Raw genomic sequence first — 14,883 nt, 5'->3', positions numbered from 1 at the left:
AACTTTTTCTAAGGTTTATTCTTTGCTGCCTATGTTATCCCCCAAGACGAGAAAGCAGCTCATTTGCGCCTCCCGGGTGAGCAAATTCCTTTCCCCACAGAACTGCCTAACACTAGCCCGCGCACTCAGTCGGCAAACTCGACTATTGCAATGCACTATTCACAGGTGCTTCAGCTAAAACACTTTCTAAACTCCAGTTACTTCAAAACAAGGCCATAAAAGCCGCCACAAGGCTCAAACCATCGGAAAACATCACCACTGCTAGGCAGGAAGCACACTGGCTCCCAATCAAAGCCCGAATTGAGTTCAAAACGCTCTGTATCTCTCACTGCTGCCTCCATAATGATGCGCCATTCTACCTTGCCCACCAGATTGGCCCCAAGATCCATCCCAGCGCGGCCTCTTCGCTCATCAGCCAGCTTCACCCTCCTCACACCGAGGTTAATTCGCAAACTAGCAGGAGGCTCCAGCTTTGGCTACACAGCTCCAGTTCTTTGGAACTCTCTCCCCAGCTTCATCGGAAAGGAACCTTCCTATAATACCTTCCGAAAACTCTTGAAGACCTGGCTGTTAAACACATATGACTAAGCTGACATCTATCTTTGTCTTGTTTATGGACTTAAGTTATTGATCATATGTGATGGTTATTCTCCTCTGCACCTCTTTGTACAAGTGCTGTGATACCTGCGGGTTTGGCCACTACATAAATGTAATACATAAAATAAATAAATGGCTCACAGACTGTTAAAAGCTTGAGCAAAGCAAAGGCCTTTAATAGGGATCCTAGGGAAAACCTGCCATGGCCAGGGACTATAACTATTTTCACCCTGGCTTAAGGTCTGTGGGAGCGAACAGAGCTGTGTTTTTTAAAGTTTTTTTACATGAGAAGCTGTGTACGCAGACATCGTTGGCAGTTTCACAAATAAAAGCAAAGGGAAATCAAGATGGTCAACTTGGAAATGGCAAAGAGAGCTACACACCCTAGAAATGCCACCACCAGCATGAGGGTGGCGGGGTAGACGGCATGGATGGCAGTGACAACAAAAATGAATGGGTCAGGTGATGGGGTACCTGGACCAGCCAGCGAATCTGTGGGTGTGCAGAGCTAATCGAGGACTCAGAATGCGGGCCATTACTAGTGAGCAATGGCTGCCATTCGAGCACTCAGACGGGCTAAGGCATTTCCACCAATCCGGTGGCTTGCAATGCTAGCACTATCTGTCTGTTTGCTGCCTATGTTCCAAGCTATCTGATTGGCAGTATGCACCTCCCACTTCTAGCGCCATTACCTTCTTAACTGCTGCCTCCCACCCTTCATTCCTCCTGACCTCCTGCTTTGTGTCAGTTGCCTCTCGCTGACTCACCCCCTTTATAGGGTGAACAGACGTCCGGGTTTTCCCGGGACACTGCGGGGAAATCACCCTCCGTCCCGGCAGTTTTTTCATTTTTGAAACCCCGTCCTGGGTTTGCATGTTTGGGGGGCTACGGTAATAAAAACCGTAATTATTTTTCACAACACTTTCAGCATTTTGAAGTTGGAGGTTTGGCTCGAACCCCCAACCTCTCAGGTACAAGTCAGAACACTTACTAAACAGTTTATAGAAAGGAGAAGTGCTGGAAATATGGTTGGGGGGTGGTTGTGGGGGCGTGTTGGGGGAGGGGCGGTAATTGGTGGGCTGCGATGGGGTAGTCCCTCTTTTATGTTGTTGGCCGTCCCGGTTTTTTGTTTTGAAAATCTGGTCACCCTACCCCTTTACCGCTATGCTCATTGTGAAAAGGCTCTGTGCTTCCATCTTCAGCCACCCATCCTCCTTTTGAGTAGCATGGCCCTCTACTGCACACCGCTCTTCCGTATTGGCCACGCTCCCCACTCTCAAATTAACGTTTGTCTTGTGCGTCCCACATGCTTTTTTTCTTGTCATCTTTTTTGGCACCTGCTACAGGTTGAGTGCTAATATTGTGTTAGTAATGCGTTCCACGGGCTATACTGGGAGTAAACTGCCTGGCAGTCCGAATTAACGGCCCGAGCGAAGTGAGGGCGGTTAACAAGGACACTGGGATGTTTACCCCCCAGAATAGCCCTTGGAACACGCTACTAACGCTATTAGCAACTCGGGTTACCAAAGCAGTAACCCGGTGTTAAAAAAAAAAGAAGCATTTTCAGAAGTTGAACTTGACGCTGCGCGCTTCCCATTCAATGAATGAAAATACTTTTCTAAGATGACTGCCATGGTTGGAGAAAGCGGGTTCCAGGACCTGATTGGCTGCATCCCCCCCCCCCGCCCCAGGTGCTAATAGGAAAGATTTTGATTCAGCGGGTAAAGGCCCTTGCGATTACTATGGGAATGTGGTCCCTTTCCAGGGCCGGCCAGTGTGGAGTGGCTTAATAACACTCTCAACTGCATTAACATTGTAATTTAGATTCTGATGTATTTTAACAATACAATTCATAGGAGTATCCAAACATTTCGTTTTATAATCCAGAGTTTACCTGCATTCCAAATTTCACTGCATTTTCGCACCATACTGTACACGCTTTACTCCACACTCAGCCTATTGAAGCGTTGCAGGTGAATTGTCTACATGTCTGGTGGTTTCAGCAGTGGGGCTATCGGAGTCCTAGTACCTTACAAGACAAAGGGCCTCATTACGACCCAGGCGGTAAGGGGTTAACGGCGCCGTAAAAGGTGGCGGCGTCGTTAACCCCTTACCGCCTAATTACGAGGTCCCTTTGCGGGTCCCCACCTTAACGGCTGGTAAGGAAGGAACCCGCAAAGTGACTTTTGAGGTAATTACGGTACCGCCATTTGCAGTACCGTAATTACCGCCTTCCCCATTCCGATTGAGCCCTATGGGGGCAAAAATGGGAATGGGGAAGGGCCAATGGTGAATGGGGAATAACCACCCCGCCAACCTTGGAATGGGGCGGTAATTCCACCATCCACCATGGCGCAATCGGTAAAATACCGACGTCAACCATGGTGCTAACAGCGCCATGGTTAACGCCTGGGTCATGATGACCCCCAAAGTCACTTAAAAAATCAAGTATTGAATTGGCTTGGTGTGCGACAACTGCCCTCCCATGCAAAAATGAATCTCAGAGAAATGCTGGGTGCATTTCGGTGGTCGAGGAGGAAAATACTATTGGGCAGGGGCTGCTGGTTTGTGAATAGATGCCTGATCACCGTTTTATTAGTTTGGGTTCTTAAAAGACAAAACTATTCCATTAGAGTACAGATAGCGAGAAATGGCATATAAGGAGTGAAACAAAAGTTGTAGGTGTTTGGTTATTTGCCCACCCATTGACGACCCATGGCCATGCATTTCCCTGTGGCTATTCCCACCCAGTGTGTGCCCCTCCCAAAACATCTTCTCATGGGAACTCTTGGATCTTGCTTTAATCCAGCCTTACCATCAAAATTTGCACTCAAAGTGCCTGCCAGTATTTTTTCAAAAGCTATCTGTGAGAGTTAATGACTTAATTGGAGCTGTAAACATGCTACTGGTTTAATAAAAGGTCTTACCCAGGTCTGCCTTCAGCCACTCGATTTATAAGCACTATGCGTGCCCTTCTCAGACGTACTGCTAAAAACAAGCGCTACCATCAATGGCACGTTAATACCATTCCCACCTGGCCTTTAAGTGGACTAGGGCTAGGCAGGGCTCGGCCCTGGCGGTCTCAAAATAGTGCCCTTTTGCCAGGGCCCTCTGGATTGACCTCCCTTACTAACTGTCTTTAGAAATGAGTGGCGATACTGCCCTTTGCCAGTAGATGTCACCTTCAGTAATGTTTCGAATCACAACATCAGTTAAATAAATGTGAAATTAGGTTATTTTCAAACAGTAAAGGGGAATTATAAGAATACATTGTTTGATGTTTACCACAAAATGGTTTTTGCTATTGTATTAAAGTATTATCATTAAAATTCCTTTAATTAGTATGTATTAATAATGGACTTCTTTCAGAAGAACTGTGGGATTGCATGGTGTACGGACCACTTTTGCTTTGATGTTCTATTTCATAATTGAAAATATTTATTTTGGTCAACATTTTTACACATAAATAACCATATTTAAATACATCTTTTAAACCAGAATGTTTGCCCTTTGATTGCGCATATGTAAACTCGATTGGCTATGTTGGGTCACTCCTTTAATTACACAGGTTACTCTTCTTTTAAAGCGTTATTAGCTAATTGGGATTTGAGGCTGCGTGACAATCTTTTAGGTCCTACCCCCGAAATATTGCATCACGACACGTAGAGGCCCCCTCGATTTTTTATCCCACTTAAAGCACTGACTATGGCAGTGCCTATCAAGTGCCTTTCCCATGCCTTCAAAAAGTCCAAACTGTTGCTATTGCCAATGCTTGTTTGTGTATTGACAGGACTGCTGATTTCCACGCAGCGTGTCCACAAAGCATAGCCAGCTAGAGACCTTTTCAGAGTAAAGGGTGGGAGAGAAGAGAGGTTATGCTTTACTGCCACAGGGTATTTTCCCCCCATGCCACCATATAAAGCTGCTTTACAGGGATTCTGCATTACCAAAAAGCTCATAGTCAAACCCCTGAAGGCCAACAGGGCTGGGGCAGAGCCAGTCGAACCTCAGGCACTTGACTGTCAAGAGCATGGCCTCTGACTTTACCCCAATCCGGCTGGCCTTCCAGAGTGTTGACATAATCCTGATTACATATAAGCCACTCCAACCCTCCAACTCACTCCCTCTCCCTCAATGGAGACAGCCTTCATTTTTAGAACTTCCCTGTCTGGAAGAATGGAGCCAGAAACCATCTGATGTGATGAAAACAGACACTGTTTTATCAGTGGCCACTCAGAGCAGGGGAACGTGGAATCAGGAGATGAGAGAACTGAATATCATGAGCTTGTTTTCATTTCATCTTTAATTTCCTGCAGACTTAGTGCAGGGCTTTTTGTTCCTTCCAGCCGCCTCCCAGAGCTGTACGTCGGGGGCGGGAGCAGGGCCTGTGTCTCCTAGATGGAGAGAGACAGCTAGCTGTTGAGCGATGCCCCACCTCTCTGGCAGCCATCTTAATTTTCCTGCTCACGCCGGATTACCGGGACGCAACTATTCAATATTTTCCCTGAGTATTATCAGGGCTCAGAAGAGGGAGTGAGGGAGGAAGACTCATAGAGACGTTCCTTAGGAAGTACCGTCTGGCGCAATGTGCATTTGCCGTGGGTGCGTCCTTTCATTAAACCAAAGCCATCTTGCAGGCCTGGAAGAAAGGTTTTGTGATGGAAACAGAAGGGTTCTCTGCCAGGAAGTAGTCGTGTGCGGCCAGACTAGACCATCGCTCGCCGCTGGTGCTCTGAGTGATGAAAGGGTACATACACTATAGGAGCCAGTGGCGGATATTATGTCTTTGCCCTGACATTACCTAATACAATTGCCCAGTGGGTTGAGTGCCTAGTGCAGAGATCTATGCGTAACTTGCATGCCAAAGACTTCATGCTTCACTGAACCTTTCAACCTCCCATGGATGATAAAATGAGTACCTTAAAGTAGGATATAGTTAGGTGTGTTAATTAAACAGAAGAGACAATTGAATTTGTGATGTTTGCTAGATACATTGTGATTTTTGTTTATTATTTTTGTCCGACAGAGACAAGTCCGTGCCTCCTGTTTTGCAGCATTGGTGTGCATTGGCATAGAAGAAACTTGCAATGTAGGCAAGACACCCGATGGGCCCAATTGGTGAGCCAAAAGCTTGGCCTGAACTACCCCGCTTTCCATATTCATAAAACAAGGAGTTCCCCTTTAGACAATAAGCCCAACCCCCGGATGTCTTCCGAACTCTCCTAGCATAGAATAGAGTTTCACTGTTGGAGAGGGTGTGGTGATTGAGTTGGGGGAGCAATGTGGGGTGGGGTGGGGTGGGTGGTTTGCTCAGGACCTAAGTGTGGAGATTGCATTGTTTGGACACATTTTGATTTGGAGACTCCATGGTTTCTGGATCGCGCCGGAAGCCCATAAACTGACAGCATGTGTCCCTGTGCATTATACTTTGACACATGTTGTTCCAGTTAGCTCAACATGTGCTGTGCATACTTGTATGGATTGCACGGGTGGTATCCAACTGTGGACAGCTTTATACTACCATGACACAAAGTGCTCTAATTCTGGACCCAGGGTGGGGTCTGGGATATTCATAAAAACTCAAGAGACACATGCATGCATGAATGAATGGGGTGAAGGGGGGGGATCATGAACGTTGAACAATAATGAATATCAGCAGACACAAGTTTAATCTTTTGCCATGCTTATGGCGCATGCGCACACTTTTCTGTCATGTGGAAATTACTGCTTTCTCCAATCTGCGTCCAGGGAAACGCATGTCTCCTCTGTTGGACAAAAAGCTCATTGGCTGCGGAACTACAACCAACTTCGGTGCCCGCTGATCCTGATAATTTTTTCTTTTACAGAGGCCGAGTGCTGGGACTTGGTCAGCCTTTTAATGGGTTTGCAACAGTTTTCAGTGTCCTCCCCCAGACTCCCACTAGGAAACCAGTGTTCATAATTTCAGTCAGTCCAGCATCCACCCCTCCTCCCCCACACCCCGCCGACATTGTCCAGAGATAAAGCCCCACTTTAACCTCTCCTGATCTGTGGGAGAGTTTGTAATTTTTATGCCCTTGTTTTTATTTTAGTTTTCACTCCGTACCACCAGTAGAGACAAAAATATTGGGACAGTGTGTATAAAGAGAGGGATGGCATTGTGAAGGCAGACAATGTCAGTTGACTGTTTAGTTGTGGCACAGGTTGGTCATTAGGAGCACTATTAGTTTTGAGTCAGAGATGTGCTTAATCACCACTGTGGTGTCTGTGTCTTTAACAGACACACACGGCAGAGTGACGTAACTCCACCACGTGTGAATAATAAACAGGGCACGTCATGTGTGCGCCAGAGCGCCCGTGGAGCCCAGACAAGCAACAGCATGTCGTGTGTGCTCTGTCAACTGGGGGGAGGGGCTTGCGGCGCAAGGCCTGAGGTATGCTCTGGCCAAGATACAACACTGGCGACAAGGAGGTTGCATCCTGTCATGCGGACCAACAGGACCAAAGTGGCGGTGAGTTCAAAGCAAAACGTTGGTGTTAAAGCTTTCCTCACGCCAAAGGGTCGGCGCCTGTGACACGATCGGCTGTCATTTTGTGCAATGTGGTGAGGAAGGCTGCAGCACCTATTTGGAGTGCTTGTGCGCCTCCCACGCACACATTTTTGGAATACCACTGCGCCAGGGAAGCATCAAAGAAGTACTAAACCAGATCCTCACAGAAGCAAGAGGTGAGGAGAAGATGGACAGTTGATGAAGATAATGGGAGGGACACAACATCCAGGAGGAAGGGGGACAGCTGCCAGCTGAAGATTGAGAGTGGTGTCCCTGTGTTCCACCGTATACACACACATCCTTAGTGTGAAGAAGCAGACGTTGTGGGTTGCTGGAAGAGGTGCTCATACGCCTGTTTGGCACGCTCAATTCTTCTGGTGAGTTGCAGCGTTTGACAAGAAAATGGGTGCTTGTGCGCTCACCATCGTGTCGAATGACCAGCAGGCAGGAGGGGTACCCATGACAGCAGTGCCTGTTGCACCATGAGGGCATCGAGCCCCACGCCAGCAGGGGGCATTAGCGCCCATGCCAGAATTTGACGTATCAGGATCCCCATCGAGTTTGGACCCGAGGTGGAAGGCATGGATCTACCATATGGACATATACTTCAATGCCACAGAAGAGACAGATGAGGAGAGCAAGGTAGCCACACTGCTGTACTCTGCTGGGCCTGCAGTCCATCAAATATACCAATCTCTTCAACTGGCCGATGGGTCCTACGCCGAAGCAAAAAGGGCACTGTGAGAACACTTCATGCCCCTTGCAAACGTACACTATGAACATTTTATCATGTGCATTGTGAAACAGAAGGACGATGAGTCTTTGGAGACATTTCATGGTAGACTGGGACAACGAACAGGCCATGATACGAAATCAGCTCATCCAGGGATGCATATCTGGAAAACTCTGGCGTCAAGTGTTGAGGGAGCCAGGCCTGACCCTGCTGCAAATCCTTGAGCTGGGGCGGTCACACGAAGTGGCAGAGACGAGGGCATCCAAGATGAGATGGGTGCTGCCCTTCGGCCCGGTAAGGATGAAGAGGTTTGTGCTGTCGGGCGTGGCCAGAGTGTGAGAGGGACACGTCAGCCAGCTTGCTTGCCAAGGGATAGAGGCAGCAGAGTACCTGAATCATGCCTGAAATGTGGCTATGACCTTCCACACCCCGCTGAGTAGCCCGCACAGGGAAAGGCATGCAGAAGGTGTGGCACAATGGACCATTATGCACATATGTTTGAGCACCACTGCTGGTGATGGCACAGAGCGGACCCATTCGGGCAGGTTTCTTCAGACAACAGCGACCGTCCAATGTGGCCCTCGTGGACCAAGAAGAGGAAAGAATCACTCATGAACTTGAAGAGGAGGAGGATGATGAGATCATTTTCTTCTTTTTATGTGTGAATGTCCTAAAGTCAAAAGTCTGAAGACAGCCAAAGTGCACAGGGCAAGTGGACGGCTCCCCAGTGCCGGTATTAGTGGACATTGGTGCCTCTGTCAATGTGATGGCTAGGGTGCACTATGAGGCAATGGCGATGCCCCTATGCTTGCATCAACGGAGAGCATGAATTTTCACATTCCGGTGTGAACAACCTATTACGCTAGTGGGAGCCTTGGTAGTGAAAGAGCATCGTGGCAGTTCCATCAAAGCCTGTTTCTACATTACAGATGTGAGCCGTAACACCCTGTTGAGCTGTGCAGCCACGGAGGCCTTAGGGATTGTCAGCTTTGCCTTTGGAGTTTATGTTGAGGATGTACAAAAACGATCTCCAGAGGTTTGAGCAGCTGTTTGAGGGGATTGGCTGGATGGTCGGTGAGCCAGTAAGACTGCACATCGATGAATCAATTTAGCCAGTGGCCTTAAACACTGAAGGGTTCCATTCCATCTAAGGGACTTGGTAGACAAGGAACTCGAGAACCTAGTAAGGTTGGACATCATTGAGAAAGTGGACAGCCTGACACCCTAGGTATCTCCCATAGTGGTCGCTTGCAAACCCAAGCAGCCCGACTCAGTCAGGATCTGCGTAGAGAAGAGACTATCCAACAAGGCTATCAAAGGGAAAGGCACCTCAAACCGACGATAGACGACATCATCACGGGGCTGCAAGGTGCGAAGTTCTTTTCCAAACTTGACCTAAGAACGGGATACCACCAGGTCGTGTTACACCCAGACTCCAGATGCATTATGATGTTCACCACACACTGCGGGCTGTATCAATATAAGCACCTAAGCTTTGGGGTGTCATCGGCAGCGGAAGTGTTTCAAAATCTTATATGTTGAGCCCTGGTAGACCTAGATGGAGTTCTGAACATCAGTGATGATATCCTGGTGTTCGCCAAGTCAGAAATGGAACACATGTCATGCCTGGTGAAGACTCTTAAACGCATCCAAGCATTGGGCATGATGCTACACATGGAAAAGTAAGAGTTCCTGCGTACGAACATTGAATTCTTTGGATTTGTGTTCAAGGAGGGCAATGTGTCGCCAGACCCCAGGAAAGTCAAAGACATCATGGAGGCAAAGCCCTCATAAAACATGACAGAGGTCTGTAGCTTCATTGGCATGGTGACATACTGTGGTCAGTTCATTAGGAACCTGGCCACGAGGTCAGATCCCTTGAGACGCCTCACCTGGCAATGCGGCCCTCTGGAACAGGCAGCATTTGATGTTGTGAAGGGAGCGCTCACAGCTGATGACACCATGGCATTCTTTGACCCATCTCTTCCATCGGAAGTGGTGGTGGACGCCAGTCCATTCGGACTAGGAGCTGTCCTGGTGCAAAAAGATCACCAATGAGAAGACCGGCCCATAGCGTGCGCCAGTTGGGCACTATCTGAAACTATCTGAAACTGAGCAACGGTACTCCCAAATAGAGCGGGAGGCTCAAGCAGTAATGTGGGGGTGCCAGCACTTTTGCCTATACGTGCTTGGCAGGCCAGTGACGGTAGTGACAAACCACAAACCATTGCTTCTGATCATGGCAGGGTCATCGTCCAAGCCACCAGTTCAGATTGAAAGATGGATGCTGGCCCTATTGGAGTATGGAGTGTCACTAGTTTACCGGCCAGGGACCAACAACGAGGCTGACTATCAGTCGCGACACCCACGGCTTGGGAGGATAAAGGTGATGAGACAAGTATCGAGGAGGCTGACGAATATGTCCAACTTCTGGTTGAATCTGCCACCCCAAACTCCATGCTCATCCAATGACTGGAAAAGGCAACCGAGGGAGACTAATGTTTTCAGATCCTCAGAGACGCACTCTGACAGGGGAGTGGAAGTCGGTGCTGGAAGGCCAAGGAAAAAGGACTCAGGAACAACCTTAGAGCATCTCTGGAGAGTACGGCAGGAACTGACATTCGTGGAGTCTGGTCTACTGCTACATGGAGACCGAATGGTCGTGCCAGCCAGCAAAGTACACCAGGTGATCAAGGTGGCGCGCCAAGGACGCCAAGGGATGGCCAAGACTAAGGCCAGGCTCCGTCTAAAAGTGTAGTTCCCTGTCCTGGAGAGGCGAGTGGAGGAGTTTGTAGCATCATGTGTGTGGTGCCAGGTGGCTTTGCCAGTGCAAAAAGATCCTCAAATTGAGTGTATGCCTCGTAGCAAATGGCTGTGGGAAACGGTGCACGCAGATTTTAGATCCACAGAAAGGGGTGTTCACTTCCTAGTAGTGGTGGACCAATGGTCGAGATGCCCTGAAGTAGAGTTTTTAGACTCTGTAGCATTTGATATAGCAGTGTCCCTAGAGAAAATATTTGCAACGCGTGGAATACCACAGACCTTGTGCTCAGACAATGGGCCACCTTTCCGGGGTGGCAGTTTCACCCAGTTGATGGAATAGTACAGGATACATCACCAGAAAATCATGCCAGTCTGGCCACGAGCCAATGGTGAATCTGAAAGTTTTATGAGGACTCTATATAAAGTCTTTAGGATTGCCCAAGGGGCAAGGTCAGAGCTTTATATCAATTCCTTCGGTAGTCTCGTGCTACCCCTCATGGCTCCACTGGAGTCGCCCTGCAGAAGCCATGTTTCAAAGATGCTGAGAGGCCACCTGCCAGAGGCGGTGCCCAGGGAAGCAGCCATGATTGATTCTGACCAGGTGGAGTGGGACCGAAGACATTGGACAGAAGGAGAACATTTGAGTAGGGGCCTTTCTCAACATCAGCTGGCCCTGGGTGATAAAGTGCTTATAAGAAATCGACACCTACAAGGAAAAATGTCATTGACGTATGAGCCCAATCCCATGGACATCTTCGAGGTAAAGGGGTCGAAGATGAGTGCCAATTTCGGTTGGGTGATATTGTATGTAAATATGTGCTCTGTACATTGATTTGGATAAAGGCGCTATATAAATAAAACATCATTATCATTATAACGGCTTCACATGGAAAAACATCGGTCACGAGAAACGCCAGCTTCTTCAAGAAGCTAGGGGACGGTGTCCAGCCGTAGACCATCCTGAGGAGAGACTGTGCAGAGGTACTGGACGATGGTGGGGAGGGCCTGTGTGCACACCGGCTCCCCTGGATTCAGGGAATACAGGTTCTGAGGTTCCGAGCCAGGAAGGGACAGAAGATATCCCCAACAGAGACTGGGTAGGTCTGCCTGCCCGCCTCAATGAATATGTACTGAACTCCTGAGTCGAGCAGCCTGGCCAGATAAAGGACTAGACCACCCATTGCGGTAGTTCAAGCAGAATGTTACACACATGTTGGGGTGGGGGAGTGGGGGTTGGCAGTTCAGGTTACCCTGAGAGGAGTTGAGTATTACTCCTTTGTACTGTGTTTTTCTGTTATGATGAAGGAGGCGTGTGGTGTCTGTGTCTTTAACAGACACATGCGGCAGAGTGACATAACTCTGCCGCGAGCAAATAATAAATGGAGCACGTTACATGTGCATCAGAGTGCCCATGGAGCCCAGACAAGCAACAGTGTGTTGTATGTGCTCTGTTGGCTGGGGGGGGGGGGGGGCTCGCAGCACAGCGCAAGGCCTGAGGCATGCTCAAGCCCAATATAACAACCACCTTGTGATTCTACAACGTTTTGGATCATTGTTGACACATTACTGCCATTGTTTGCATTGGCTCTAATATATTACTTAAGCATCACCTAGCATGACTGCATTTTGTAATGAGGGGGACACGGAGAGGACAGTTTCTACAGCTAGTTAGAGAAGAAACGACCAAGAACAGGCACAATGTGCAGCCAGGTTTATTGTAAGGTAATGAAGCCAGGGTTTACAGCCTGTGTCGTAGCAGAAAGACCAATGCTAGCCCTGCTGTGCAACCTGTTTGACAGAGATGAGACTCAGTGAGGCTAAGTTCAGAGTTAATATGATTAGGGAAAGACTCAGAGAAACCAGAATCACCAGCCAATTTCACAATGATGGGGAAATAACTAGAGAGAGGAGGTACAAAGATGATTTGAAAGTGGAAAGAGTAGGACAGGCTAGAGTATGCAGACTGCACAACAGGGGCTTGTCTAGGGAGGTCAGAGTCTGGTGGTGGTCATAGTCTGGTGGTGGTCATAGAGGGGAGAGGCCAGCAGCAGTCAGGCTCTAGAGCCAGTGTGATAGGAGGAGATAGTGAGACAAGCTTTCCATCCTTCATGATAGATAGAAAGTCAAAGGGACCAGGCTCGGAGACCATGTGTCAGAGGAAAGAGTCGGGCATGCCACATTCTGCAGACCGTATAACTGACATACATAAAGAGGCCAGGAGTCATCCAGCTGGTGAGCCAAAATAAAGGAGAGGTCAGTCTATGCAGCTAGTGTGTTAGGCAAAAGAAAATGATTCTAGGATCTTTAGCCAGTACACTAGAGTTAGAGAGATTGAGAGGAACAGAGTGGGCCTATCAGTCTACAGCTAGATGGATATAGAAATACCCAGAGAGGCCACTGTTTTTAGCCATGTGATTGAGGCAAGAGTGGAGCAGCCACATGATGCCACTGTGACTTTGTGGAGGATCACAATTGCTGATAGCAGTCTGGCAATTGAGAGACCAATCTGGTGAGAAGAGATCCAAAGAGTCCATTCTTCACCGTCAGTGGGACTGATGAGAGAGCAAGAGCGGCCAGGCTTTGAGAGAGTGAGCCTGAAACTACAAGAGACGAGAAGCCAGTGTGACCAGGGAGAGGAACAGAAAGGCCAGGCTCTGTGACAGTATGAGAGGGAGACGCATGGAAAGCCCAAAGCCTGCAGCCATCCTGATGGGAAGCGACTCAGCAATTCCAGCATCAACAGTGGGTGTGATGCTGAGAGACCAAGAGAGGCTAGAGTCTGTTGCTAATGTGAGGGTGAGACTAAAGAGGTCTGGCTCTGCAGCTAGCTTGATAGGAGCCGAGGAGCAGAGAGGTCTGGATCTGACCCTGTGTGACAGGCAGCAAGACACAGAAATTCCAAAATCAGCAGCTGGTCACACGTGTGAGAGAACTTGAGAGGCCCGGCTAATGCAGCCTGTGTGACAGTGACCATGAAATCCCTTGCTCTGTAGCATGCCTGGCGGGGGAGAGACTGTGAAGGGCCAGCCCCTGCAGCCAGAGTGATGGGGAGAGACCCAGAGAGGACGGACCTTTCAGCCAGTGCAATGGGAAGAGACAGAGAGGCCAGTATCTTCAGCCACTGATGGTACGAGATGATGCAAGACCAAGATCTGCAGCCAGTTTGATAAGTAGAGACTGATGGTCAATGGACTCTGGTGGACGTGCCCTTGACGTAAACACATTCAGCCCTGACCCAGACATTAAATAGCAGTTTCCGAGACTCACCATACCATAATCCAGTTCATTCACATCTGTGCAGGAGACCTACCTGGACCCGTGCTTCCGTGAGGTCAGTGCGCATAGCGAGCTGCTCCCGGGCGTAGACATCAGGATAGTGTGTTTTCTGGAAGACCTTCTCCAGCTCCTCTAGTTGGTAACTGGTGAATGTGGTCCTATTTCTCCTCTTCTTGCCCTTGTTACTTTCTGAATCGCCCTTCTCCATGGGGCTTGGTAGGTCACCGCTGCTCCGGTCCTGAGACCCCTTCACACCAGACTCTTTCACAGTGAGGTAACTATTGTCCATCCCTGAAAGGTCACTACTCGGGGTCAGCTCTGATTCCAATGAGTTCTCTTTAGCTGCGGATGAAACAAGAGAAGTGGGAGACGGTGTCAATGTTAGGTGACATTTAATATCATGGCAGACAAGCTACGTTTGAGTTTGACTCCATGGATGTTGTTATAAGTTCTGTTTGCACTTCTGTGCTTATACCAGTGATTTTAATATTCCCAAGACAATTATTTCTTTCAGATGACATCTTGTAGGTTCGGCACTCGTGTTTCCTTTCTCTTGTAAAATTCTATACTATAGTTTTAATATGACTTGGAACACGCTTTTTATCTTTTGATCAAAATCAGTGTTTTTTATAGTCATTCGACTAAGTTGGATGGACTATGAACTTGAGTTTCTAATGCTTTATTTTCTACTTCAAATTTCATTCATGGTTTTGTCAGTTTGTTTATTGATGAACCACGTTATTCTGCCATACAAGCTGTATCTAATTAGTTGCCTTGTATCAGGGTTGTCCAACTCCAGGCCTCGAGGGCCGGATCCATGTTGGATTTTCAGGATACCCCTCATTGAAAATCATGAGATGAATTTGCTTACAATGATTCTAAAGGTATACACATTTTTCTCATGAATATTGATGAGTGATATCCTAAAAACCCTGCCTCATATCATTACTGGTAAGCACCATCTTGGTTCCTCAACGACTGAGC

The 14,883-nt window shown here is 48.2% G+C and overlaps 1 protein-coding gene across 2 annotated transcripts in view; it reads right to left on the bottom strand.

The window, feature by feature from the left end:
* The window catches only part of ALX4 (ALX homeobox 4), a 187,500-nt gene that overhangs the window by 58,937 nt on the left and 113,680 nt on the right, over nucleotides 1-14,883 (bottom strand). For both annotated transcript variants that reach the window (XM_069623314.1, XM_069623315.1), the window contains exon 2: nucleotides 13,934-14,241. In XM_069623314.1, the coding sequence (XP_069479415.1) occupies nucleotides 13,934-14,241 (308 nt within the window). The remainder of the gene's footprint in view (nucleotides 1-13,933; nucleotides 14,242-14,883) is intronic.

The sequence above is a fragment of the Ambystoma mexicanum genome, chromosome 11 (genome assembly GCF_040938575.1).
Source record: "Ambystoma mexicanum isolate Mex_15411 chromosome 11, UKY_AmexF1_1, whole genome shotgun sequence".
Classification (NCBI taxonomy): domain Eukaryota; kingdom Metazoa; phylum Chordata; class Amphibia; order Caudata; family Ambystomatidae; genus Ambystoma; species Ambystoma mexicanum.
This window is presented reverse-complemented; position numbering and strand designations above follow the sequence as displayed.